Source organism: Scomber scombrus, chromosome 4 (assembly GCF_963691925.1).
Source record: "Scomber scombrus chromosome 4, fScoSco1.1, whole genome shotgun sequence".
Taxonomy (NCBI): Eukaryota; Metazoa; Chordata; class Actinopteri; order Scombriformes; family Scombridae; genus Scomber; species Scomber scombrus.
In genome coordinates, this window is record NC_084973.1 from 14,610,652 (window position 1) to 14,637,552 (window position 26,901).

Below are 26,901 nucleotides of genomic sequence, written 5' to 3' on the forward strand. Positions count from 1 at the left end.
ACATGTAAGTGAATTCAATTATTAGAACAGCAATTATCATCTCTAGTAGGTACTCTGAAAACATCTACGGTAACTGGTTTAACTGTATATGTCAATCTTTTTTTTGTTTGAACTAGAAAATAATTGCTTTGTTTCCAGATTTCCTGCTAGTAGCCTGATGATGAGAGCAGGAACTTTAACCATCTGTCTTCCAGTGTTAGTGTTGGACGGTGAGATGCTCTATTTTGTGAAATTCTGACAACCCGGGAAATGTTTACCTGGAAATGAAGCTGGACTTTTTCCATCTCAACGCCCATAAACTTGGCTTTCACCTCAAAATCCCCGACTTCCTCGGTGGGTGAAATGTCAAACATGACATTTTTAAACCTGAGTGAAGAAACGGACAATAACATGATGTTATTTTAGATGCGAACAAACAGAACAGAGGGAGGAAAACAGGATCACCACTCAGTATAAATTAGTCATATTAATACATAAATAAAAAAATGTAAAGACAGTTGATTTTGATACTTCCACAGTATGAATGATGTATCTGCATTCTTAGACCAACTAATCACAAATGCAAATCTTAATGTGTCAAAGGAAGAAGCACTTTTTACATGTCTTTGTTCATACACAACTGCCCTGCATTTCCACTTTCCACTGGTGCAGCGTGACAATTTCACTGACCTTTGTGAACAGAGTAACAGAGCATAGTAATGGTCTTCAGGATAACAGATAAGGTTGAATTTGAAGACAAATGTCATTTCACTGAACAACGTTTGTTTAGTTTAGTTCCAACATAAAGAAAGTTAATGAGACACATCCACTTCTTGTATATCAATGTTGGTTTACAGCCAAGCTCCAATTCTTTAAACAGACATATCCTCATCTCTGGAAAAAAGGAATCACAGTCTGAAGCAAGATACAATTGAACTGTTTTTTAAAAATCCACTGAATGTATAAACAATCTTTAGTCACGCTTGCTTGCACTGGCCAGTGATCCTTTATAATATTGTAATATTGTACATATGTGGGTATTTTTTGAGAAATGTTACATGATTCAGTGAAAATAGCTCAATTTTCAATTATAACAGTGAAATTGCCGTTTTTGACAGCTGTAAAGTAGTTCTGAGCTCGACTCACTGGTTTGTCTGAAGTCCTTCTATTTCCAAAATGACTCCTTTCTCATGCAGTTTTGCTGCAGTGTACTTCAGAGACTGTGGCTTCCACTTCTTACTGCTCTTGTCGTCTCCTTTGCTGTCCAGTTTTATTGATTTGCGTGAATTCCTGGAGAAACAAAACAGTAAATAAAATGAAAGAAATGTTACCTCATCCATCAAACCATCCACACAACACAAATAGCTACAAGAAGCACAAAAATGTACAAAAAGAAACATTTTGAAAGTCTTTATTCTCTCAAAGTGAATGAAAAGAAGGTGCAACTTACTTCCGGTTGAGGTTGTCCAGGCAAGTCTTGATGTAGGTATCATAATAGTTCATCTGGTCCTGGTAGAAGGTTGTTTTTGAGTTGAGCGCCATCAGTGTCTGCTGGAGCTTCACCAGCTCTGCCTTCCTCCTCTGTCTGTAGCGTCTTTGGTAGCGAATATCCTGTCAATTACAGGTTTTATCATATTTTTACAAAGTCAGAAGCTGGAAGCTATAATGAGAAACGTGCATCTTTCTATGTGGATGAAGAGCTGTTTATGAACCTTTGATATGTCATTAATGAGGTCCTGGTATTTGTTACTGGCAGTGACAATACCACCCTGCTCCAAGTTACGAAGGTTCCTCAGGATCTTTCTCTTCTTCTGTTCAAGTGGAAGCTGGCTGTCCTCCAGTACTGCTAGGCTGCTCTTCAGACCTTCTGGTGTCTGAGCATCCTGAACCGCCCGCCGCTCTACAATCTTAGTATGCTCCAACTCCTTCAGGACGAAGTCAAATGAGAGGTGTCAGTGCAGATATTCTTTTGACACATATAGATGGCTGTTTGGGATTTGGGCAAGGGAACACAAAAAGAAACATCACCTGTGGGGCAGTAGCAGTGGTCTCAAGAATGTCAGACAAAGTCTCTCCAGGTTGAATCCGAACCACATCCACTATTAACTTTTTTGTCCTAAAAGACACACATACACATACTGTATATATACACTGATCTTTGAGAACCTGACCTCTCACCTTGTGTTGTTTAACAGGAGCGTCATTACAACCAAAGAAATATATAAGGCTTTTCTCATATTGTGTCAGAAGATGCAAAATAAATATTTTTTCATAGCAGAACAGAAGAATAATTTTCCACTTTCAATCATAAAACCACAAAACATTTCAATCTCACCTACAGATCATAACCTTCTATTACATACTTTAAGTTTGTCAACAACTGTTTGTTTGTCCAGTTATCTTAAAAAAAGTATTTAACAGATTTGGTCGGAAGTTATGCAATGAGCAATAGAACATCGGATTAGTTTTTGGTGCAGTCTTGGATCAAATTAAACCGCTATATGTATGTGAGAAAAGTTTGGACACACCAACTCATTCAAGGGTTTTTCTTAAACCATTTTCAACACTGTAGAACAATTGTGAAGACATTTTTCTTCAAAGTAGCCACCTTTTGCTTTGATGACAGCTTAGCACACTCTTGGTATTATATCCCAGCGTCATGAGGTTGTCACCTGAAATGCTTTTACAATAGTCTGGGAGGAGTTCCCATATATGCTGAGCATTTGTTGGCTGCTTTTCCTTCACTCTCTGGTCCAACTCATCCTAAACCATCTCAACTGGGTTCAAGTTGGGTGATTCTGCAGGCAAAGTCATCTGATGGAGCACTGTATCGCTTTGCTTCTTGGTCAATAGCCTTTAGAGAGCCTGGAGGTGTATTTTGGTTCATTGTCCAGTTGAAAAACAAATGATGGTCTAACTAAGCACACACCAGATGGGATGGCATATTGCTCCAGAATGTTGTGTTAGCCATGCCGGTCACATGTGCCTTCAATTCTGAATAAATCGCCAACAGTATCACCAACAAAGCATTGCACCTCCTCCTCCACACTTCATGGTGGGAACCACACATGCATATACCCTCCAGAACCAAAAACCTCACATTTGGACTAATCAGACCAAAGTATAGATTTCCACTGTGCTAATGTCCACCCCTGGTGTCTCTTGGTACAAGCAATTCTCGTATTGGTCTCTGTCAGTAGTGATTTCTTTGCAGCAATTTGATCATGAAGGTCGGATCTACGCAGTGAACAACATCTGATGTTAAGATGTGTCTGCTACTAATAGTGGCTACTTTGAGGAATCTAAAATATGAAACACACACAATCTATCTGTGCTATTTTATAGTTTTGCTCTCCTTAGTATTTTTTAGCAATGTAGAAAATAGTAAAAAATGAAGAAACCTCTTGAAATAGTAGGGGTGTACAAACTTTTGACTGGTGCTGTAAGCCTGGATTATATATGAAAAACACACTCCACTATTCCTAAATAATATTTGTATAACCACAACAATTAATTGATTTTTCAACATTCCACCATTGGTCACTAAAGTCTTGTTAGCTTGGCATGAACACTTCATGCAATTAGAACCAAACCTAAATTGCATTTATATCAACATCTCAACTAAGAGCAATCCTGCATTCATATTTAATATCCTACTTAAAAACTGTACAAAGCAGAAGTTTAGGCAGAGACCATCTTGCTGACACAGTTTGTTGTAAGAAACTCATCCAAGCGGATACATGTTTATGGGAAAGATAAGCCTGACCAATGAGGCCCTTCCTGTTTGAAAAGGAAATGATAGAAGTGCAGGAAAGACAACAGACATGACAGTGAGTGATAGCCACAAGGAATCGCTGGCAGACATAGTGTCAAAAAAAGGATACAGAGCATCACATGGCATTCACAGCAACTCTAAAGTCTATATTGAGTACTTCTCTGCAAGTGTGATTCTGTGCAGTGGCTTTAAATGTACAGTATAAGAGCCTGGGTTATGGTTGCAAGTCCTCCACAGTAAGTTTAACAACAGAGTTGAGATTATTTATACATTCTCAAACTGCAAGAATACAAATGATAACAACAACAACAACAACAGGTGGGGTAACCCTCTGTGAGGTATTTGGTTCCCCCTCAACGATAATTACTTACTTTGTCATGAGAGTCTTCAAGTCTTTGTCATCTCCTTCCAGCAGCTCAAACTTGCTGGTTAGAGTCAGGGAGATCTCAGTCTTGGCCAGCTGGCTAAGAGCACTCTCTCTGTTTGGGTCAGTTGGATCCACAGTTCCTTCCCCTGAATTGAAGTAGCACATTTAATTGCAAACAAACAAAACCAGAGGGGCAATAGAAGCGTAAATGATTCTAAGATGTGGACTTGAGTATATATGCCATTTTTGAAGCCATTCATGGTCATAAAAATCTACAGCTGATATATTTACTGTTCAGATTTTTTCTTTGGTTTTTACAGATCTTTGCTTTTTGCCCCAGTGTAAATAAAAGTTTGACAGTACCTAGCAGTGTCTCTACATCTGGGGTGTCTCCCAGGTCCTGCAGAAGCTCGTGCAGCAGGTCATTGTGGTCAGGAGAGATGGCCTCCAGATGTTCCAAAAGCAGCTAAACAAATATCAAGATTATTAGTCCTGCACTATAAGCTTTAATATTCACTGCAAACTTAGCCACTGTAAAATACTGTGAACAAATCTTGTTCAATTTACCCATAGAGAAACAACAGAACAGATTTAAGGGTCACAGGTCCTAAAACCTCTATTAAAAGTTAAATCCACTCTCTCTTACTACATTTTAAGGAAATCAAGATATATGCCATGACAAGCATCAAGTATTGATTATGTACCTGGTACATAAACACACACAGTTGAGGCCTGGGGATAACAGAGGGACCTGTGTACATCACCCTGTACTGCCTACATTCATACACATATGTTGTGTGTGTGTGTATGTTAAATACATATACACATTATAACCACATACATATGCATATTTCTTTTCTTTTTTACTGTTCCTCCCTTCAGAAAAAATAATGCAAAAAAACAAAGATTTCTCTTTGAAGGAACAAAAGTGCAATTAATGAGGATTCCACCCACTACTTTCTTCATTTCGTTAATAGATGATACATGTTAGAGTATCATACAGTAAAGAAATATACAAATATAATGGATCCTGTCCCCACTTAAACCATGCAAATGTTTTTGTTCATACATCAAACAGAAAGGAAATGATAAAATTATCCGGTGTGCAAAATTAAGATTAAGAGAACATCTGTGTAGACTAAAACAAGCGCATCGTCTCTATTGTCAGTCCCTATGTGTTTAAGTGTAGAGTGAAGCCGATGACAAAAAGGACAAACTGATGTCCTCACCATTACTCCCTTTCCAGGGAAGTGGTCTGGAAATATAAAGAAAGGAAAGGACGATGACAAAAAGACAATAAGTGGCTGTGTGAGAAACAGTGATAAGGATGAGAACTGAAAGAGAGCAACTGGTGGGATTGAAGCAAAATAGGAACTGTGTGCTGATATGACATACAGCACAAATGTCATAAATGTCGTATTTTGACTTTTAAGATTTGCTTGCGATGTTTTTGTGTAAAAATAAGAAAAGTACTTTATTTGACATTAAGATCATTTTGAGTGTTTAATTGATATTCAAACACTCAAATATTTGATCCATGATCAGAATTTCTTAATATTTGGCATGCTGGGAGAAAGGTGTGAATTCTCATTAGCAATGCTAGAACTAACAATAGCAGTGCTAGTAGTACTCTGTCCTCTAGTAGTAATATTACCATTAGTAATACGAGTACTAATAGTACTTGTAAACGAAGAACACCCATATAACTGTAAGTTCAGGATTCCAGCTCTAAACTTGACTAAAATATTGGAGGAGAACCCTGAGTTAAAAACAATATGAACCAGAATCAGAGTAGCCTTGTTTGACACTGAAATGACATTGAAAATGCAGTGTCAGTACAAGCATGCCATCCACTTACAGAATGAAGAATCTTTTGTAGTTAATATTAACCATAACCAAGCATGCACAGCCTTTGTGAGACAGTTTGTTGTATTAGTGAAGACTTAATTTGCATTTGTACAAAGGTAAAGTGAATCTAATCTGACCTACAAAAAACATATTTAGAGATTCTTTTGCTTGGGTTTACCGAGTGTGTATTGATGATCTCATCTATTGAGATGTAGATGATAGGCTTGCTCAGGGTCACCATGTCTGTGTACTCATCGATATTAAACTTCTCCTCAGGTTCAGGGACATCGCAGGCGGACTGGAAAAATACCCTGGAAGAGAGAAATACCAGTAATTATCAGTAACACTGTCTTTAATGTTTCTGTGACCTTTTCAGCTACAGTAAACAACAGATACTGCCTTGCTTCCAGAAAATGAAATTAAGTGTATCTGAGTTTCCAGTAATGATGAGTCAACCACTTTGGCAAAGTGGGGAAAATAACACCACACATACACAATCAAAGCTTCCAGTTTGTGTGTTTGTACCGTTCTGTCAGGAGTTCAGGCAATTTTTAATGAAACCCAATTGCTGACACAGCACATAACAGCTTCTGACTTTGCCAGGACAACATCTACTTCTACAGTGTCAGCTTTAAATGTTCCTGAAACTTACAAGGGAAATAAAGGTTGACTTTGTTTTTCTGATCTTTGACTTTTTTTTATTGGAAAGTCAGTAGCACTACATTGACCTAGTGGAGATGTGTTCCTCAAAACATAACAGCAAAGAGTAAGAATGGTTCTACCTCATGTTTTCACTTTTGATCATGTCATTTCTGAACATGAGCTAAAGGTGTAGTGCATATAATTAAGTTGTTTTGGTGGACTTGCCTATACTCAAGCTGGAGTATTGTCCTGAGCTTAAAAAACATGTTGACAGACAGTCTCGGCGGAACATTTGTACTGGAAACACAACACGTCGCTTTCTGTCACTATTAGTGCTCCCTTTCTCACCTAAATTTCTCATAGGTCTGGGATATGTAGTTGTTCATCGGTGTCATGTGTGCATTCTCGCCCTCAAACAGCTTATTTGCAGCAGCATGCTGGAGCATCTTTGCCACAGATCCCAGATTGCGACGCTGGTCTACGTGAAGCTGCCCTCCTGCTGACACATCGATAATGTCGAAGCCATCAGGGGCCACAATGGCTGGATTCATGTAGCGGTAGTAAAGGAGGTTTCCAACAATCTACCATAGAAAATAAGAGAAAACATCATTAAAAACTTTTGTAAAATTAAATCCGACACAGTAAGTCACCTCAGCATGCTCATGATAGTTAGATGATGACAACAATCATGCAGAGAGGACTGTACGAGCATAACCTGGACGTACTGTACTGCAAATGGACAAATGCAAACACATATATGTATGTACCTTCATTAGCTCATCTTCTGAGGCATCTGGAAACTTTTCATGGAGGCTGTTCTTCAGAACTTTTGCTATGTATCTCATGCCATAACTACATGCAAAAAAAAAAAAGAAGCATCAATGGGAAAATCAAACATAAAAAGGACATGCATTCACGTGTCATGTAACATGGTAAAAGCAAGCTCATGACATGAAGTGCATGAAATCCAAAAGCAGAATGTGGTCTTGCCTTTTTATATATTAATTAATTCATTCATTCTTGAATTACTCAATGACAATATTGATGACGTTCAATTTCTCTTTTTTTGTATTTCCACTTTTTGTAAGTGCAGTTATTCTGCAACAGACCAAAACAAACATCAGCACCATCTAGTGATGTCTACAGTCTTTAGCGCATTTAGAAAGGATTGTGTTATTGACAATTCTGAAATCAAGGAAATAACAAAAAGATGAGTATTTATGTCCACACAAAACTGGGTGATAGGTATGTGACTAATGTAGCACAAAGCAGGTCTGTTTTTGTGCTTTAGCAACTGACCAGATGACTACTTGCTCCAAATCAATGATTATCTAGTAATGACCATGCCCTAACATGCAGCTAAACCCTTAATAACTATGATGAGCCAATAACACACCAGGGCATATGATCATATCCTTGCTTAGCCCTATTTTAGTTAGTCTCACTATAATGTTGAAGTCATAATATAAAACATTCTCTATAGGGAGAGAAGATAGGGGAAACACAATTGATGAAATAAAATAGCACATAATATGGCAAATTTACTTAAATGTAAAAGGACAATATTTCACTACAGAGAGAGAACCTCATTGGTTGTATTCCTCTAACTACGTCTTCCCCATAAACACAAGATATTTGGATGTAAAGTAACTGCATAATGAGAGCATCTTAATCACTGCAAGAATACAGGCAGTGGATTAATAATAATGCAACTGAGTACAACACAACAACCACTTCAAATTATGGCATCAAAGATTTATGCAGAGCTGAGTCAAGGCCTCTCTTACACAGTCACAATACAAATTTAAGAATAGACTCCTTACATGGATTGTATTTATTACATGGACATTGCATGCTGCATTAGTCGGATGTTACTGTTATTTGCTCCACTTTTGTATAACAGAGACCTAATTCCATAAACTTTTGAATATCTTGTATATAACTTTTTTTTATCATTTTAAATGTATTCTTATGTATATTTGATTTCTCAAAAAAGAAACAAAACAACAGAGTCAACCAAATCCTGCCGACCAATCTGCTCAAATCTGCTCCCAAAACTTACGGGATATTATCCAGTGAGGACACAATTGAGTTCAGGACTTTATCTGTTGCTGCCCGAAGTGCCAGACTGGACGCCTCCAGCCTGTTGCGTACTTCCTCATGTGACATGGCCTGTTCAGGAGTCACTTCATAAGGCAGCTTGCTGTAGCACAACAACAACAACAGGCAAACATTAATACTGTGCATGTCAAAGACTTTTTTAAGCTTTCATACAGTAGTGGTTGTATTTGTGTATTTTTACTCTTTACATTACAGCAAACATTTTCTTAAGTGTAACGCTTATATACTTCAATACATTTAATACCATTCCTGATATCTTTCATGTCAGTGTGATGTAAAAAGACAAATAAAACCTTAATCTAACTGGTAGATCAACACAGTAAGCATCAAGTTAATTGTACTTGTGTTTTTAAAAAAATAAATGTTATATTAGAATTATATGAGATTGTAGTTACAAAAAAATGACCTATGTGACTGTTTGTGTGGTGTGTTGTGATCATTGAAGTTTATGATCAATGCAGTGGTTTCCTAAAAAGGTATCAAAACAATTTGTAGTTTATAGTAATGTTTTGAAAAAAAACTGCAGTAATTTCTAGTATAAAGAAGTTATATATAATGGAATAAAACACAAGAAACTACAGAGAATTATTTTTGTAATACAATACAAATGAACCTACAAAAATAATGCAAAAAAATTCACATGACTGAGTCGATCATATATATCAAACAATCATTAATGGAACACACCAAAGAACAGACATCACTATCAGCAATACTTCCAACACCAGGATTTGCCCTACCTGGCCTCCCCAGTCGCCATCTCCAGCTGGTTGACCCAAGCTTTGTAAACGTCCACAGGATTGGTGTTGATACCAAGACTTTTGTCCTCAATTATGTCTTTGACCACGGGAGCCAGCAGCTGTCTGAGTGTGTTGTGGCCTCGTGCACCTCTGTTGAAGCTCACCACCATCTTGATAACTGTTGGGTTCCCTGTTACGATGTCCTGGATCTGGTCTACCTTAGATCTTATAAACAAAGATCAAGGTACAGCAGATGAGTACAAACCAAGACACAGAATTTAGTGTACATGTGTGGACACATTCTTTCGAATAATTTTACCAGGCAGCTCTTACTGGATTCTCATTATAACCATTACATCAGTACAATAGTTAATAAGTGTAAACTGGGTGAAATGGACTTGAGATTATTGCACTGTATTGATCAGAGCTGCAGTCCTCACTTGATTTCTTCCTCCAGAGCAGTCTTGAAGAGTTTGAGCAGCAGGTATTCCTCTCTCTGGTTAGAGGCGTAGTTATACAAGGTGAAGATCACAGTGTCCATAAACTTAGTGGACTTGTTTTGGGGCATCTGGAAGATCAGCTTAGCCAAGTAGGATGGATTAGTCTGATTGGGAAGGAAAAGTGACAGACAACATGAAGTGTGTATCTGCAATTGTACTTGAATGTGTTATTAAATCACTGAAGTTAAATCATGTTGAGCCCAAACAATAGTCCTGAGGTAGATCAGGAAGAGTTAAACGCATTTTTGTTTTACCTGCAGCAGGTAGAAGAGATGTTGGTAGGCCTCCAGTTTCCTTCTTTTGCCTTTACTTAATCCCTTGATACCCAGTCGGTCTCCTGCAGTCAGGTCATCTTTACTTGTCTTATTTTTCTTGCTCTTCATTTTCTTACTATGTGACACAACATCCTTTCAAAGAAACAAACACCAAATGGTGAATTAAGAGGAAGAGGTGAAGTAGATGAGAAATAATTACAGAAATTCAGAGTTCAGAGTTTTTTATTTACTAATTGGTACTACACATGCAATTTGTGGCATTACTAAGCCATAGATTATGTAAAACCAATATGATGGTATGTCATTCCTTTTCTTGTACATATAGAGGCAAGGGTTGCCAACCTGCAGAGTGATCCTGTTCTTCACCAGCAGTCCAATCTTTATGTCCATCAGGTTCAAATCTTTCTCCATCTGCTGATTGGAGCGAATTTTGGTGACCACCTCTTCCCGAAGCCGTGTCACTTCCTGTTCTTCCTGCAGATCCAGGGAGCTCTGCTCCAGCAAGTGGACAAACTTGCGTACCACGGACAGGGGCGGGTCCTTGGCACCAGCTAAGATTGGTACAATTGGTGCAATTTTGACTGAATCAATACCACAATATTTTTACCAAATACCACCATATCAACATACATAAAAAGCACAAGTACAAATAATATAATGAATAAACTTTTAAAGCCCAGTTTAAACTGCAGAAATGTAAAATATCTGTGTTGACTCACTCAGGGTTCTGTAGTCGTCTCTGGCTTTGTTGGCCTTTAGAAAAGCCTGGATCTTCACAATTTCTTTCTCCTACACACACATATAACAGTCAACAACATGGAACAACAACACAAAACCAAAAGGAAACCAATAAGTGTTGTAGATTGACTTATGTGTTACTCACATGATCTTTGAAGTACTGCAACCTCTGAATGTATTTACGTTTGGCTTTCCACATTTTCACCAGGGACTGGATCTGAAAAACACCCGTGTTTTATGTTGGATCACTGATACACAGTTGAAAGTATTCTTTTAATGTCAAGTACATGTAAACTGTATGTTTGTAGCTGATCATTTCCAGAGGCTGGTCATAAAGCTTTAATTTCTGAGCATGGGTGCATTGTTTTACAGTTGTCTATTCAGTAAATAATGGTACATTTTTATATATTTGTTAATAAAGAAAACAATTGATTACCTTAACAACAGAAGCAACATTTTTTTGAAGCAAATGTATTCGGTCTTTGTACATTTTCCTCTGTTTGCAACCTTTCCAGGAAGCCTGTAAAAAAGAAAAAAATGTGGTCAAAAATCTGCATTATGTAAAAACATGCTCTAAGTGTAAACAGGTGTTTCACATCAGTATATCACAGCACAGATTATTAGACTTAAATAGTCGATAATTCGTCCATGTGTTATCCATTAGGTGCAGTCACTTCTTTAAATACATTCAATTTATTTTTTGTTTCTAGACTTTAAAGAGCAATGCAGGCATTAAAAGTGTCAGTATATGACAGTTTATCTTCCTGCCTTGCCTTGATAATTAATTAACTAAACCAAATCTTAACTCTTTATGTACAGTATGGCTCTCTTATTACTGCTGGAATAGTCCACAACAGCATTGGGAATCAATGAAGTTGATCTAATTTATACCATCAATCACTATTCAGAGTTCATAGTGGTGCCACACACTACCTGCAATTTGACGACATGTGGCTCTTGTTGGCGGAGATATTCCATCCTCTGTGCGTGCCTTTTCCTGACCAAAAAACCTCTGACCCTCGCCTGCAGCTGGGTCACCAAGGACTCATTGGCCAACCATAACTGTCCCCTGTTATATTCTGAAGTCACACCACTGACAACACTCTGAGGGAAAAGGGGGGAGGAGTTTTTTAGACTGAAACAATCCCACAATAGTGTGATTATTATCCAATCAAATGAATAGTGCAATTGTCAGATGAATGAAAGAAGGGGGGTGGGGCCTTACCTGAATTTCCTCTTTACTGAGATGACCATCACTGTGTTCAAATCCTTCTGGCTCCTCCCAGGTGCCCTGTCCCATCTTCAGGTTATAGTAGTAGTCATATCTGTCCTTTATACAATGTTTCACCCACACACTGTCACTGTTGCCTGTGAGAAAGCAGAAATGCCCATTTAGACACACTGAAAACCAAATATGAAAATCAGGTGACTTCTCACAGTGTAAACATCAGTCTCTCACAAATAGAGTTTTCTTTCTGGTGATATCTGCGAGTAAATTTACCTTTTGTAGAACTTTCTGTTTGTCTCTGTGCCAGTTCAGTCTGGTATTTGTCGGAACACTCGAAGAGCACCGCTTTCAGTCCTGCACTCGAAGCCTGCAAAGCCTGCAGTGTATTCTGGGAGTCTCCCTCAGCCACCATCTTGTTAATGTCAGCTACTGCTCCAGCCACTAGCAAAATACATGAGAGTTGAGAAGCAGTTGTTGCTTCAAATATAAGAACAGCTAATGAAGAAATAGCAAGAGTGTGAGAGGCAGTCCACAACAGCCGACATGGTTATAAAAAAATAACACACAATGGCCACTAGGGGGCATACTATTACAATGTTTTGTCCCCTACAGTATAACAATACAGGCCCGTGATATGTGATACACTTAATATCAAGACTGCCACCTATCTATGTAACTGAAGTGGAAAATATAACCTAGCGTAGACGAGTCCAGAGTCTGAGCCTCAACATCATTAACTTATATGTCATCATGTCAGTGTCACACAATCATAAACTAAGCTAAGGCTGAAATGTTATATAGCAGAGTAGGTTAAAAGAAAATACCTGCTAGTAAAAAAGTAAATGTCTGGCTACAACAGATACAATTGTGATACATGTACTGTTGCCACAGTATATAAAAAAGACTATTGATTGTGTGTTGCCATTAACTGTATATAAATATGGGCGACGTGTCTCCACTTTCTACCCCTATGCAAACTTGAAGCAAAACAAAATTGACATTATTTGGAGCCAGAGTCTGCACAGTAGAATCAGGTGACTGGATGATAGACCCCAGAACACGCACCCTCAGCCGTCCATAGCATGAGAAGTATAAACTGGACACATATTATGACAATAATATATTGACAATTATATTGTCAAATAACTAATTAAAAACAAACTTATCAGAAAAATGAGCAGCTAGACAACCATCAGTGTGATTAGAAGTACCTAAAATGACAGAAATCATTTTTGGGAAAAATGTATTTGATGTGAACTTTGATGTTTTAGTTTGGCTCATGTCCCATTCTGCTACCATGGAGCTACACTGCAGCCAGCTGCCAGGGGGTGACCAAGATGTTTTGGCTTCACTTTTGGAGCTGTCATGGCGACCATGTTTATGTACAGTCAATGTGTGTTGCATGCCTACAAAAGTATACAAATATTAATTTTAAAAGGGACCTGCTATGTCAGAGCTGTGTGGTGCTCTGAAAATAATGTACAACCTCTGGACAATGAGAATTTAGTAATGTGTCCATAAAGTGAGAATAAACTGGACTGATAAAGCTATTGTACAAGTGGTGAAGATATGGATGAGTGAATTCAAACTTGATGAACACACATGTGAGAGCTTCCTCTTCATCCTGGTTGGCTATGTGTATGGCCTCTTGGATTTGGTCCAGCCACAAAACTGCAGACTCATCTCCAGAGCTCTGCAGTCAGAGAAAAAGTACAAGGTCACCTCTCTTCTTATCAGATGGGTAAGAAAATGTACCTCAGGCACCCAAAGCAATACTCATGCACACAATGCTAACTTGGTATATAATTATAAATATTTCGAAGTTATTTTAATCAAAACATTCAATGTCCTCATTAGTTAGTAATGATTGTCAGACTACTCATCAAGTTAGGATTGTGGACTTTTTATATAGAGTCATTTTCTATCAGAAGCAGCACTTCATAGCAGCACTAAGACTACACAAGCTGGTGCAATCAGAGCAACAGCAAAAATACGCTGTACCATTTCCCCTGTGTCCAGAGGTGAGATCTAAGGAAAAGGAAACAATGTAGTGAGAAATGGTTAACCTAACAAAGTAACATCAAAACAATCACACACAATGTTTATTCAGCCTGACTTTTGTATTTGTTCTCTGGCTAATTATAGAGATCTCTGGTGGGATGGGAGTCTATCTCTGACCACTGGGCCAACAGGAAGGAAGAGACAGCGAACAACCTAAAAAAAAAAGTATTTGTTTTTGTCTGCATCTGTCCAGTGATTTCCCCTCCAACTTGTACATGCATTAAGGGGGCTAGTTATAGCACAGTAGAATCTAACTTGCTGCTAATCACTTAAGCCAACAACAGTAATGCAAAAAAAAGCTGTGGCTCAAAAGGCATTTTCCTCAGAAACTACAATCATAAAGGAGCATTTGTTCTTTGTATAACATCATATCAGATGATACACACAAGTGGGAAAACGTGTCATGAGTTAAACAAATAGAAAAAGAAGAAAACTAAGAAAAGAAAAAACATGTGTGCTGGATAACTTGTGTTGAAGTGGATGGTTTCCATCTTGGAACACAGTATACAGTTCAAGTAACAGATTAATGATCTATGTGCTGTATAATGTAATAGTGTTGGAAGAACATTCGTACATTTTTACTCAAAACAGATGCAGACACTGACAATATTCCAAAAGTACAATACAGCAATCATTGTTCATCTCCATAACCAGGCTGACAAACATTACCTTCCCCAAATAAAAGCCATATCACTTATTATAAAACAGAAATTATATTGAACCCCCCCCCCAAAAAAAAAAAAAAATCTATACACAGTGTAATTTGTTAATGGGTCAAAGCTGTTAGTCTAGAACATATGCCCCTCCCCACTGACTCAGTGGGCAGTTCCTGACGCAGGCAGAGGGGAATTCAGCTTTCAGGCCGAGACAGGAAACGTGCTCACTGAACCATACAAACAGACAAACGGTCCACATACAGTAGTGGGAAGCAGAGCTTGAGTACACATCGTTATCAGTATTCTTGGTTGTGCTGCAGAGATGCATAACAGCAAATTCCAGTGGTGGACCACTCCTACATTTACTGAAGTAGCTGACAAGAAGCAACGCTGAGAGGGGTGAAATCCAGCAACCGTTAAAAACTCTCTATCAGAGAGCAATATGGCTGACCTTCTACCTGGACTACTCATTTGTCTAATGGCAGTGCAGACCATTCAGCATGACAGTAAGTTAACTAACTACTACGAGCTTATTTTAGCCAGGGTCCCAAATGAGAAACCATTTACTCTTGGACTACCTGGTAAAGGACTCATTCAAAATCATTCAAAAAGTTATTGGTTACTAAACACAGGTTTAACTATATTAGTATAGCTAATACATACTGTCAAAACAATACAGAATTCCTAAATTAAAAATATTACAAAAAAGGATATTTGAAATTCATCATTAAAAATGTCTATAATAGAAAGTCTTATAATTATAAAGTCTTATGATAAATACTGGACAGAACACAAGACAACACAAGATTGCAGGATAGATTTAAATGTATGTTTGATGTTTAAATGTAGTTTCAAATGTCTTACAAAACTTTTTTTTAAACCATAAACATCGTTTTCTACCCATACACAGGGAATACAAGCAGGACCAACACTGATAAACCACCAGGTGTGATACCAAAAACTTTCAAGGGGAGGATTTCCAAATTCAACCACACAAACCAGCAGCCGAACACACTGCAACCAGATGACGCTGCGACAGCCTACATCACAGGGGTCCTCAGTACCTGGGCCATACCTTCATCTTACATACTGGCCATGCTGGTGGGTATCCCCTCCAATGCCTACATTCTGACCTTCCTCAGAGTGAGACTCAGAGCCAAGTCCTTGTCCACAGTAATTCTTTACCTGAACCTAGCCTGCTCCGACCTGCTCCTTCTGTTTTCCCTGGTACTGCGGGTTCACTACCACTTCAACGGAAACAACTGGATTTTCGGGGAAATCTCCTGCCGGCTAATCACAGCCTTGTTTTATGGCAATGTTTACTGTTCAGCTCAGACTATAGCATGCATCAGTCTGAAGCGGTACCTGGCTGTGGTCAGACCGTTCTTGTACAGAAGACTTGCTAAGACGACACTGGCAGTGTGGACTTGCTTGATTGTGTGGTTCCTGTTTGGGGCTGCAATTGTGCCTGAGCTCCTGGTCAGGCAGAGCTATCAGGTTACTCAGCTGGGGGTTACCACCTGCCATGATGTTCTTCCCCTAGAGGAAAAATCCCATTCCCCGCTGGTGACATACAGGCTCATGTTGGTTTTTCTGGGCTTCATAGTGCCCTTCCTGATTTGTATCTATGCCCATGTAGCAGTGGTATACCACCTAGGGCAATCTGGTTGTGACTGGAGACCATTTATCAGGGTCAGCACTCTGGTTTTCATCATCTTTGTGGCATGTTTCTTGCCTAGTGGCATCTTGCACATCGCCCACTACATCCGCCTGTTTTCCAGCGGGGACGACAGACTATACGGATACTACAGAGTAGCAGTGTGTCTCTGCTGCTTCCACAGTTGTCTGGATCCCTTCCTGTGTATGCTCATTTCTAAGACAGCAGCCTCCGAACTACAATTCATCTCTTTCCGTGGGATACCTCAGAGGCTGGCTGTTACGACGTGATTAGACTAAATGTGCATGCACAGAAAAAGTATCGCCTTGCTGAACCATTGTTGGGACACAGCAGGGAAGCACAAGTCCAGAAACAATGGTGTGAAAGTTCAAACTGGACACTGTGCATTTAACAGGGTAAAGGGTAAATCTCTGCAAGGTCCACAATAACATTTGAAACAAAGTGTTTTCACATCTTTGTATGAGGAAAGGACTGTGTAATGTATACAAGCTTCTCGTCAACCCAGACAAATCTTAGAAATGGAAACTGGTGACACAAAGTAAGAATATGTTGACAACAGATAATCTATCCTCAATTGTTCCATGATAAGGGGCAGTAACAATACAAAATAAGACAACAGTCATCTAAACATTTACTCTTGTCCTTCTAGTTTATCATTACATGAATAATATGTACATTATAATGTCTAAATCAACATTAAGATTTATAATAAAAATTATAATATAAATAATAATATAATTATATATATTTTTTAATGTATGTAACTCATGATGAGCATGAGTTATGACATGATGTTAAAAAACACTGATTTATTTAATAATATGATATTATTTTCCTACATAATCTTAAATAAATAAATCTAGAGTCACAATACCTGGCAGAGGAGTTTCTTGGTATATTGCAGGACATCATGGTAGTGTTGGGATGTGGCTGGGTTCACCCCCATCAACTTGGCTGTAGGGAGGAGCAGGGCTGCAAGTGTCTGCTGATGATCACCTGAGTTAAGTGCCTCATTGATCTCAGCTATAGCTATAATACCTGGAGGTAGAAGGCAAGAATCATTTGATACTTGTAGTATGTGTTTCATGTATTAATGTATGTGTTTGTAAGGCCACAACTAAAATAAAACCTAAACTGTATCAATATTTACACATATTTACAGAACAGACGAGAATCTGGTAAGTCTTTCTTACGTTCATGCTCCTCGTGGACCTGAACGTTGACTGTGTCGATGCATTTCTGAACATCATTCCATGTGAGGAACTCTTGGCCATTGGTGAGAGTCTCAGCTCTCTGTTTAATAAGAGTGTCAGCATACCTGAGAGAGAGCACCACAGGGAGGTTCAACTCAGTTTCCAGCACAGCTTTAACAGATGGTTACCATCTTTTTTTTTTCCAACGTGAAATTCAGTTGTTTGAGCTGGACAGAGCAATTGGATCTTAGTTGGACTTAATGTGGACACTTGAGACATATTAATACCATGTGTAAATGTAATCAAGTTAAATTATATCTAGATACAATGTGGATATAAGATGCATTTTAATGCAAGGTGTTATAGTTATGGCAACAACAACACAAATCAGTAATCAGTTGTCAGAACAGGGTTACAACCAGCATTAACTGACATGATGGCAGGGAGTTTCAATTTCACTGACCAGCTACCCAATGAAACACATTTTGCTACAACAACTGGTGTTTTAATGTCATCATTAGCAGTCCACAACAGTCTGTCTTGCAGCCATCTTACCTGTTGAGGTTGTCTTGATCTATGTTGGTAAAGCCCAGAGGAGAGTCTGTTAGCTGCTCAATTACAGCCTGTGGGTCTTTGGTGTCCAGCACCTCATTCAGCACCGCTACGGCTGACAGCATCTCTACAGCGACACTCAGCTCCTCATGGCTCAGGCCAGCCTGATAAACATAAAGGTCTGAGTCATGAGCATGAAGTGACATTTGATTACAATATAAATCTACCACTGACGTTTAATTTGCGTATAAGCACATTTTTATCTGTGGGTCCATATGTAAATGTGTGAAAATTGATGTCTCACCCGACCCCCTTGGAGCTGCAAGCTAAAAAGCTCAGCCTGATAGAGGTTGGCAGCAGTTTGGTAGACAATAGGCAGCTGTGCCTCAGGGTTCATCAGCTCCTCTACCGTATCCACTGCATTGCCAAGACGAATGGCAGTATTGATCGCTACAACTGCCTCGATTTCTAGTCAAGAAAATGAACACAGTTGAGCTTAACCCAAATTCAATTTTGCAAAGGCAGTATGTAAATTATATTTATTCCCTGCATTACATTTAGGAGCTAAAATATATCTGTAAAAACCTAAATTAAATATTCATCATGAATACTTAATAGCAGACAGACTTAGCATATTATGAGTTTGGGAGGTGTGATAGTGGGTACATGTGTGATTTTCAACCGACCAGAATTACTGAATAAACATCCATGGATTATAACAAAAAGGTGCTTACTTCGTTTCTCTGCCTCAGCAAAGTCATTACAAGAGCTGACAACTCTCTGAATCTCCTCTTTGTCCACCACTACAGCTTTGTCTCCATCCTGCAGCATAAAGATTAGAGTACATTAGAGAGACACCACTATACAAGTCTCATGATTATTCAGTGTGTGCTTTCATGAAGAGCTACATGTGTTCCGACTAAATTTACGGTGGCTGATCATTTTTTCCCTCTGTCCAACAACGCCAAAGTGCAAAGTTAGGGCTCAAAGCCCAACATGCAATCACATACTTACACAACCAACTTAAGAGGAAAAAAGTCATCTCAAAGCCTAAAATAAGTTCAAATGGTCCTGAAAACATAAATTCTCAATCTAACAATAAGTGATGGATCCCACATTAACAAACCTGCTTAAGTTACAACATGTTCTGGTTATTTTACATTGGAGATTTTTGCATTTCTTTTTCCTCTGTGCTCTTTTAGCTGGTTTGAAGTGAGAGGGGCTCAGCTAGAAAAAGGTATTGTCACAGTTCCATCCACCAATTAAGACTTGGAAATAGTTGAATAATAATTTGATGATGTGTGAGATGTGCATAACTGTACAAACCCAGCACAGACACACATGGAAATTAAAAAACAGATGAACATTGCCAGTATAGAAAAGACAGGCCTGCACATGTTTCAAAGAAAAGCAGCATTATTCTGATTTCCAAAGTCTTGATTTAGGAACCAGTGAACAAACAAGCTCTGACTCAGTATACCTTGGATTTGTGTTGGCAGTAGTTGGTAAAATGTTCCAGGTACCAGCGGCAGTTTGCCTCCTGAACACCCAGCAGGGCCAGAGCTTCAAGCCTGAGTGCAGCCAACAGAGTAGCTTCATCCTGGGTCGACACCGCTTGATTCACCTGCCTTACTGCTGCCTGGACTGCAGACAAGAAAACAAATTCATGACATCTGTGAGACCTAATGTATTTTCTTTTCACATTCTTTCAGATCAGAACTAAACAAATAAATATTATGAAATTAATGATGTTACTGTGCTGTTCAACACCAACACTGTATGTGATTGGAAGATTATTTTCTTGCAAAAAGGTTTACATCCATGGTCATGTGGGAGGGAGAGTCCTTACTATTTACACAGTCTATGCAACTCTGGATCTCCTGCTGAGTCAGCAGCTCCTCGTAAACGTCTCTTTCCTCAGCAGTAATCGAGGAGCGCTACGGAAAGAAAATACATAATGTTTTCACACATATTTCAATCACAGTAGCATATTTTATTTGTATGTTATCACATTAATTTTTTCCAATTCATATGGATGAAGTGGCATGGTTTAAATAAAAAACATTTCAAACATTAGGTGGAAATGGATGGCTCTTGCTTATACAGTATTAGTGAAGAGAATGAGAGACAAGCTGCCCGACAGTGTGGAGGGTTAGTGTTTGGTGAAGTACAGCTGACACTGCAGCCACTGGAATGTGCTGGCAAGGCCTGTGGAGTGAGTCAGTGCAGGAAACCCCTTTCAGACCTCAGAGCACAGTTCTTTTTACTTACTACAGTTGTCAGTACTAGACACTGCAATCAGAAACATCTGTTTACTGAAAAAATCGACTCTACGTGATTTGCATTCGCCAGATCTAGTTGGAAGGTCTCATGATGAGTCTCAAATGTTTTATATTATTTTTGCACATTATTCAGTCCAGCAAGTTCTTGGAGGTCAACACACACTTTTAGACCAGGCTTTGGGAATTTCATTTAATGTTACTGACATTTATGTAACCGACTAGCCATCTAATATTTAAAAAAGGAGTGAGCCTGTGATGGAGAAAGATTGGTATGTAATCAACCATGAAACAAAATAAATTGTGTGTGACACTTTTATGTAGTGTACTGGAATTCTGTACATATCTGAGGTCTATGTACGCATGTTATGTTAAGACAGTTCCAATGTCTGGTAATGACAGAGTTAACCTGTGACAGTTGTATTACTGCACATAAATGATTAAATGATTAAGTTGAGTATAGTTTGTGTTAGATGGGTGTCCTGTCTTAAAGGGGTATCACTGTGATATGAAATCCGAAAATGTTCCCCACATTAAAGCAAAGTTCAAGAACTGAGTGTAATCAGACTGTATTCAGGAAAAGATAACAGATAACAGATATACAGATAAATAATGACACTAAAACTTAAAGAGGTCATTTAAGTATTTGGAAGGCCTCTCACCCTCCCTGAAGCCTGATCCTGTTTACCAGCCTTGGCCTGGCTCAGCGAGTCCTGGTAGTCTTGGGCCAGATATTCATGGGTGTTCCTCAGCATTGCATTAGGATTATTCAGGGCTCCCATTGTGACAGATGCCTGACCTCTGTCAACAGCCTCGTTGATGGCAATCACGGCAGCATGCACTGAGGACAACATTTTAGTGTTCAAAACCAGATCAGGGAACAGATCAACCAATCAACACTGTGAGACGTTCATTTTTCGCAGCTTTTTTGAAGATATCCTGTTCCATTATAGAGATCTAATTAAGAGGTCAGAACACTTACAGGCAGCTTCATCCACTGAGAGCTCGTTAGCGAGGATACCGCCAATCTTACTGAAAGCTGGCATTTGAATGCCATACTTCTCCAGCTCACTCCTCATGTTACTGATCTCTTCCTCTGAAATACAGATATACAATACAGTATATAAATAGAAATGATGGTATGGCATACAGTAGGAAAGGAAAAAATATACTGCCTGCTATACGATTTATTTTCCTTTTAAAGTTAGTTACAAATATAAAAACTGATTCACAATTGATGATCTGAAATGGTAAAAAAATACAAATTAAACATGAGATGTTTCAAACAATTCTTCAAAACGTTATATACTTGTGAGCAGATGACAAGTTTGAAGTTGTGTTAATTAGATTCAAACAAGACAAGTAAACAAAATAAACCCCACTAAAAGGATTCTCATTACATTGATACATGCATAACTAGGCATGTACACAAATTCAAGAATTTATTGAATTTATTTACTGATTTTTTATTGAAGTGTCATCAATCATTATCTAAAGAAATTATCTTTTTTTGTTCTTCACCTGTTTAAAAGTATGCATTTTAACTTTAGTGGTAGGAACAGCTGTACCAATTCAACTAGTGTTACCTGTGAAGGCAACTTTCCCCAGCAGGTCCTGGATCTGTGGTGCGATGCCCAGTTTGTACAAGTATAAGCTGAAATAAAGATTTATTTAAAAAATATTATAATTCAGTAAGCACTGAGACACTGAAACTCATGTCACGCTTAGACCACAGGGGGGTAGTGTTGGTTCAGGGTACAACAAGCACTATTTGACAGCAGCCAGCAGGCTCAGTCCACCACTGGCCAATGAACTCAGCAAGCAGGTGGCTGGAAACTTCATGAAACTTTAATCTTCCATCAGGTACCTGATAAGTGATGATGAATTATAGATATTTAGGGATGGTCTGGTGTCAGCGCAGCTCTCAACAGAGCATTTGTAGTAGCTGTTTTTTCTGTACTTTGGTCAACAGTGTGTGTAAACATGAAATGCACTCTGTCCTTGGGACACAGGGGGCTTTAGACAACTATCTAAACTCTGATTATACAAAGGGTAATGTTTTAACATGCAGGCAGCTGATTCAGTCCAAGATACAAACACAGTAACAGCTGACTGAGGTTAATGAAGGTGGCCGATTACAAACCACTGGGATTACAATCAGCTGACTAGCTTGGAGCAACTAGTTCTAGCTTTTTTATCTAAATGCTTTCATCTTGTTTTTAGACAATAAATTAACTCCCACATCTCTATCGCCTTAGCAGAAGTGTTTCAAAATGTACTTGTACTGTTAACTAAGCTTTGTTCCTAATTACATTGTATTTCTTTTAAATGTTTCCACCACACTGAACATGGAGGAACATCTGCTCCTTTTGTCTCCATGTGTGCATGTGTTGTACCCAGGGAGGCGGCGTATTCACTGGGTCGTTGTGGGACTTGAGCTGGACTTGCAGGAAGGAAGAGCACGTGTGTGCATAGGGAGGGAAGGAAGCCGATTCTCTAAGGACCTGACTGCAACACTACAACAGAGAAAACAATCCAAGCAGCTCAAATAACCACTCCCTAAATCTGTGTTTGGCTGACCAGACGGGTCAGATAGATAAAACTGACCCTTCAGTTCTTTTAAAGTCATCTCAACTGAAAAAGCAAAGACCTAACGTTAATATTGATGCCACCAGAAAACACCACAATTAACTGTCAGACAGCCTCTGCTGACATGCTGAATAGAGGTTTATGTAAGCAGTGTGTATAGATTGTAATTATAGATTATGCTCATTAATGTGTTCAAAACAAAAATGAGTGACAGAGACTAGAGCACTGTGACTTTAATTCATAATTATCACTTGATAAAATGTGTTAGAGTAAACACATATAAAATGATTCAAATTATGTGAAGTTGTGAAATTGAATCTATGGCTATCTATAGGTAATTGCATGGTGCTGTATAATATGCCCTTGACCTATTTAAAACATACCATAAAAAGTCCATTTTAGCATTAAAACCCTCACTGTCAGTACATAAGTAGAAATAACATTTTCCAGTTCCTGTTTCACATCACTTAGAGTACTATTTCCCACATGACACATCAATTATAGGTTGAACTTAATGGACAAAAAAAGAGGCCATGCTTGAACCATACACAGTAATGTTAGTTATTCATTTGTCATCTACAGAAAAGCTGTCCAAAACGTATTTGACCTCAACGCACTGCTCTATAGATGGCAACATAATCACAATGATTGTGAAAGTCTTCGACCTAGTCTGCCAAAACTATCCAGAAAGTGACTGTCAGTGATCACTGCTGAATGCATGAATCTGTAAACATTTACAGACAAAACACAATGCTTGCTGATCTAATCTACCTAACAGTTCAGATTTACTACATTCTTATTGCTAGATACCAGCATTTGACCTGTCAGCCATCTATTGATAGGGCGTTTACTCCTTTTCATTACTTTCTTAGAAGTTAAATCATATTTGAAATAAGGTGTGACTCATTCAGTAAAAAGCAACAGGGCACCCCGTCATTGCACACACAAAAGATTAGAGATCAGTGAGAGATTTAGCTGTCAGAAGTGAGAGATGTATGAAGGTAATAAAAATATTCTTTTGGAATCCTTTTATTCTTACCTCAGTGCGTGTATGCAGTAGACCACCTTAGGCATGTTTTTGCGATCATACACATCTGTTGTTTCAGGATAGAATATCTGAAAATAGAAACAACAAAAGGTATTATTTACTCATCTTTTTCTAATGTCTTGACACTCTTTATTTTGCTGCAGCCAGTCAAGAGCACACAACTGATCACAATGTTCCTTGACATTTTAAGCTGCTGATGGGCACACAGGGAGTCTGCATAAGAAGTTGCAATGGTTGGACATAATGGGACTTAATGGTCTCAACATCCTGGTTTTGCTCAAAAAGATGGAATGATGACATAGAAAAAGTTACAGGCAAGGTTAACTAGACCTGAAAAGACTATTCATAAAAAATATCAAGTAAAGTACTACAAAAAGCCATCCCAAAGGGCAGTTTAAAGATGCTGGTATCAATTTAAACTCATTTTCATTTCCAGTAGACACCTCAGTGAAATCTTTTGTGTCATCTCATAAAATATGCAGTGAGGCTAATACTGTTCTGTGAGAACTTTGACATTCTCATTATTATTTCATCTGCCGGTGTTTACATTCTTGCAGCTGGATGAATATATGTGTGTGTGTGTGTGTGTGTGTGTGTGTGTGTGTGTGTGTGTGTGTGTGTGTGTGTGTGTGTGTGTGTGTGTGTGTGTGTGTGTGTGTGTGTGTGTGTGTGACATCAGAGAAATTTAGTGCTTGTGGTGGGGTAGGATGTGTCTAAATATTAGGATAATATCCCTGATTGAAAAGACAAGCTCTAGATGGCACAGTGTTGAACCTAATCTAGGGATGATAGGAATTCTTTAACTGTTGTAAAATGAATTACTTCCCTTGCGGTAGGATGAATTAAAACCCGTCCTAGTTTTAGATTGTATCCCACTCAGTATAAGTTGTCAATTTTCCAGTTGTAAGATGGACTCTTTCCTCTAACATAGCTGCCTATCTGAGCCAAAGCATACAAGTTAAGCAAAGACAGGTGACGACCTCCCAGTTCCACATGTTGCATGGCAAAGCATGGCTTACAGTAGCTTTCCCTGCCTGTTTGTTTGTTTTAACATGTCACACACATATAAGTATATAGCCCACATGAGCTTATACAGTAAGTTCCACTACTGTACCGAAACAACACTTGTAGGTAAAGAAAAACTTCCCTAAAATGGTGCACTGCAAAAAAAAACTTTGTCTACCCCCCAAATCTCTACAAAATCTGACCCAAAAATCAACTTAACTTAATTCAAAACAAACAACTCTATTAATATACTGACATCACATGCTGTGTTGCATGACATTTTCTCGTCCTGTCCTTGTACTGCAGCTTGTTAACTGTATGTGTAAAGATGCTAAAGTAATAATTGTATCTCAAGAAACGCAGAATATCAACAGTTTGGGTTTCATAAAAGATTTAATCCTTTTCTCTGAATCTGTTAATAGAGCACCGACTGTACCAAAAGCTGTGTTTTCTTCACGTCTCATGACTGTGAATGCAGGCTCAAATGGGTCTGTGTATTGAATGTTTGTGTACTGAATGTTTGAGAGTGTTTGTGTTAAACAGCTACTGATGGCTGTGCAAACCCCCTACCTTTGGGAGACCCACTGACTCCATCGCTCTGAGCCACTGCACTGTGTTGTCGGTGTGTCTGAAGTGAAGCCCTTTGCTCTGAAAATGACAACGAGACCACAGAAATGTGATTCAAAAGGTTTCCCGTGCAATATGAAAATAGAGGATTTATGCATGCACAATAAATGCTGCATTAAAGACAAATCATTGTATTGTATTTAATTAATATTATGAATTACTTGTTAACACACAATAGCTCAGTCAGTCTGATACCTAATAATCTGATGCTGCCTCTGATAGTCTGTTGAGGTTTGTGTATGATTTGTTAAAGGAAATAAAATTGTGCTCAAAATCCAGCTCAGACAATTTTGTATTTTGCTGTACCAGCACAGCAGCTACTGGTTTTAATAAGGCCTGAACAATCCAGTGTAAAACTGTCTAAACTGTCAGGAGGTGCATGAAAGATTTGAAACCAGTCTTCCTATCTGCAATGATCAGACTTGCCTAGAGGACAGGAATATCAGAAGCATAAATCAAAAATAAAAAGGATGATAAAGAGTAAATGAAAAAGCATGGATACATACCTTATAACGGGATTGATCTCTGTCATAGATCCTTTTTTCAGACACCATTTTTGGGGCAAAAAAGTTGGCAAGTTTGCCAAGGTAGACCCCATTTCTCAGTCCCTCCTCCAGTTCTGTGGTAAGGGGCAAGTCCTCCTCCAGGCAGGCTTCTATCCACCTGAGAATACACAGATACTGACTTCAGAGCAGGCACAGGATTCTTATAAGGATCTATTTACATTCAGCTCTTGCAACCATGATGTTAACCTGACACGCCAGATGGTTTGTTACACAGAACCATTTTAGAAGTCATCCTTGGAAACTGTTTGAAAAAGAGAAGGCACTTTCAAAAAATTATTGGCGGGTGTTTGGATGAATCATCTGTCCATCACGTCTTACCATGCGAGGCAGCTGGATTCACAAGATCATGCGAGAATCCTCACAGGATGCTGATTTGTTGTTTGGACACAAGCGCATTACTTGAAGCCTGACTAGATGGATTCTGGTATGATCTC

At 38.6% G+C, this 26,901-nt stretch overlaps 2 protein-coding genes across 4 annotated transcripts in view; one reads left to right on the forward strand and one right to left on the reverse strand.

Annotated features, from left to right (window-relative positions):
• The window catches only part of iqgap2 (IQ motif containing GTPase activating protein 2), a 36,507-nt gene that overhangs the window by 723 nt on the left and 8,883 nt on the right, over positions 1–26,901 (reverse strand). The window contains exons 3-38 of one of the 3 annotated variants that reach the window (XM_062417201.1): positions 26,408–26,564; positions 25,845–25,922; positions 24,261–24,337; positions 22,219–22,286; positions 21,615–21,728; positions 21,295–21,473; positions 20,203–20,290; positions 19,834–19,997; positions 19,088–19,175; positions 18,658–18,821; positions 18,357–18,517; positions 17,802–17,926; positions 17,483–17,646; positions 14,215–14,241; positions 13,816–13,906; positions 12,487–12,654; positions 12,211–12,353; positions 11,919–12,089; positions 11,422–11,505; positions 11,131–11,202; positions 10,967–11,036; positions 10,590–10,798; positions 10,227–10,379; positions 9,913–10,076; positions 9,473–9,697; positions 8,674–8,814; positions 7,379–7,463; positions 6,960–7,192; positions 6,148–6,280; positions 4,485–4,587; positions 4,126–4,267; positions 2,008–2,095; positions 1,692–1,904; positions 1,430–1,590; positions 1,126–1,269; positions 258–366 (exon numbers count right to left, since the gene is read on the reverse strand). In XM_062417201.1, coding sequence (XP_062273185.1) covers positions 258–366; positions 1,126–1,269; positions 1,430–1,590; positions 1,692–1,904; positions 2,008–2,095; positions 4,126–4,267; positions 4,485–4,587; positions 6,148–6,280; positions 6,960–7,192; positions 7,379–7,463; positions 8,674–8,814; positions 9,473–9,697; positions 9,913–10,076; positions 10,227–10,379; positions 10,590–10,798; positions 10,967–11,036; positions 11,131–11,202; positions 11,422–11,505; positions 11,919–12,089; positions 12,211–12,353; positions 12,487–12,654; positions 13,816–13,906; positions 14,215–14,241; positions 17,483–17,646; positions 17,802–17,926; positions 18,357–18,517; positions 18,658–18,821; positions 19,088–19,175; positions 19,834–19,997; positions 20,203–20,290; positions 21,295–21,473; positions 21,615–21,728; positions 22,219–22,286; positions 24,261–24,337; positions 25,845–25,922; positions 26,408–26,564 — 4,756 coding nt within the window. The remainder of the gene's footprint in view (positions 1–257; positions 367–1,125; positions 1,270–1,429; positions 1,591–1,691; positions 1,905–2,007; positions 2,096–4,125; positions 4,268–4,484; positions 4,588–6,147; positions 6,281–6,959; positions 7,193–7,378; positions 7,464–8,673; positions 8,815–9,472; positions 9,698–9,912; positions 10,077–10,226; positions 10,380–10,589; positions 10,799–10,966; positions 11,037–11,130; positions 11,203–11,421; positions 11,506–11,918; positions 12,090–12,210; positions 12,354–12,486; positions 12,655–13,815; positions 13,907–14,214; positions 14,242–17,482; positions 17,647–17,801; positions 17,927–18,356; positions 18,518–18,657; positions 18,822–19,087; positions 19,176–19,833; positions 19,998–20,202; positions 20,291–21,294; positions 21,474–21,614; positions 21,729–22,218; positions 22,287–24,260; positions 24,338–25,844; positions 25,923–26,407; positions 26,565–26,901) is intronic. The other 2 variants (XM_062417202.1, XM_062417203.1) reach the window with 2 other exon arrangements.
• Positions 13,901–17,385, forward strand: f2rl2 (coagulation factor II (thrombin) receptor-like 2). Its single transcript, XM_062417206.1, has 2 exons — positions 13,901–15,436; positions 15,841–17,385. The coding sequence occupies exons 1-2, from the start codon at positions 15,373–15,375 to the stop codon at positions 16,875–16,877; spliced, it is 1,101 nt and encodes a 366-aa protein (XP_062273190.1). The 5' UTR covers positions 13,901–15,372; the 3' UTR covers positions 16,878–17,385.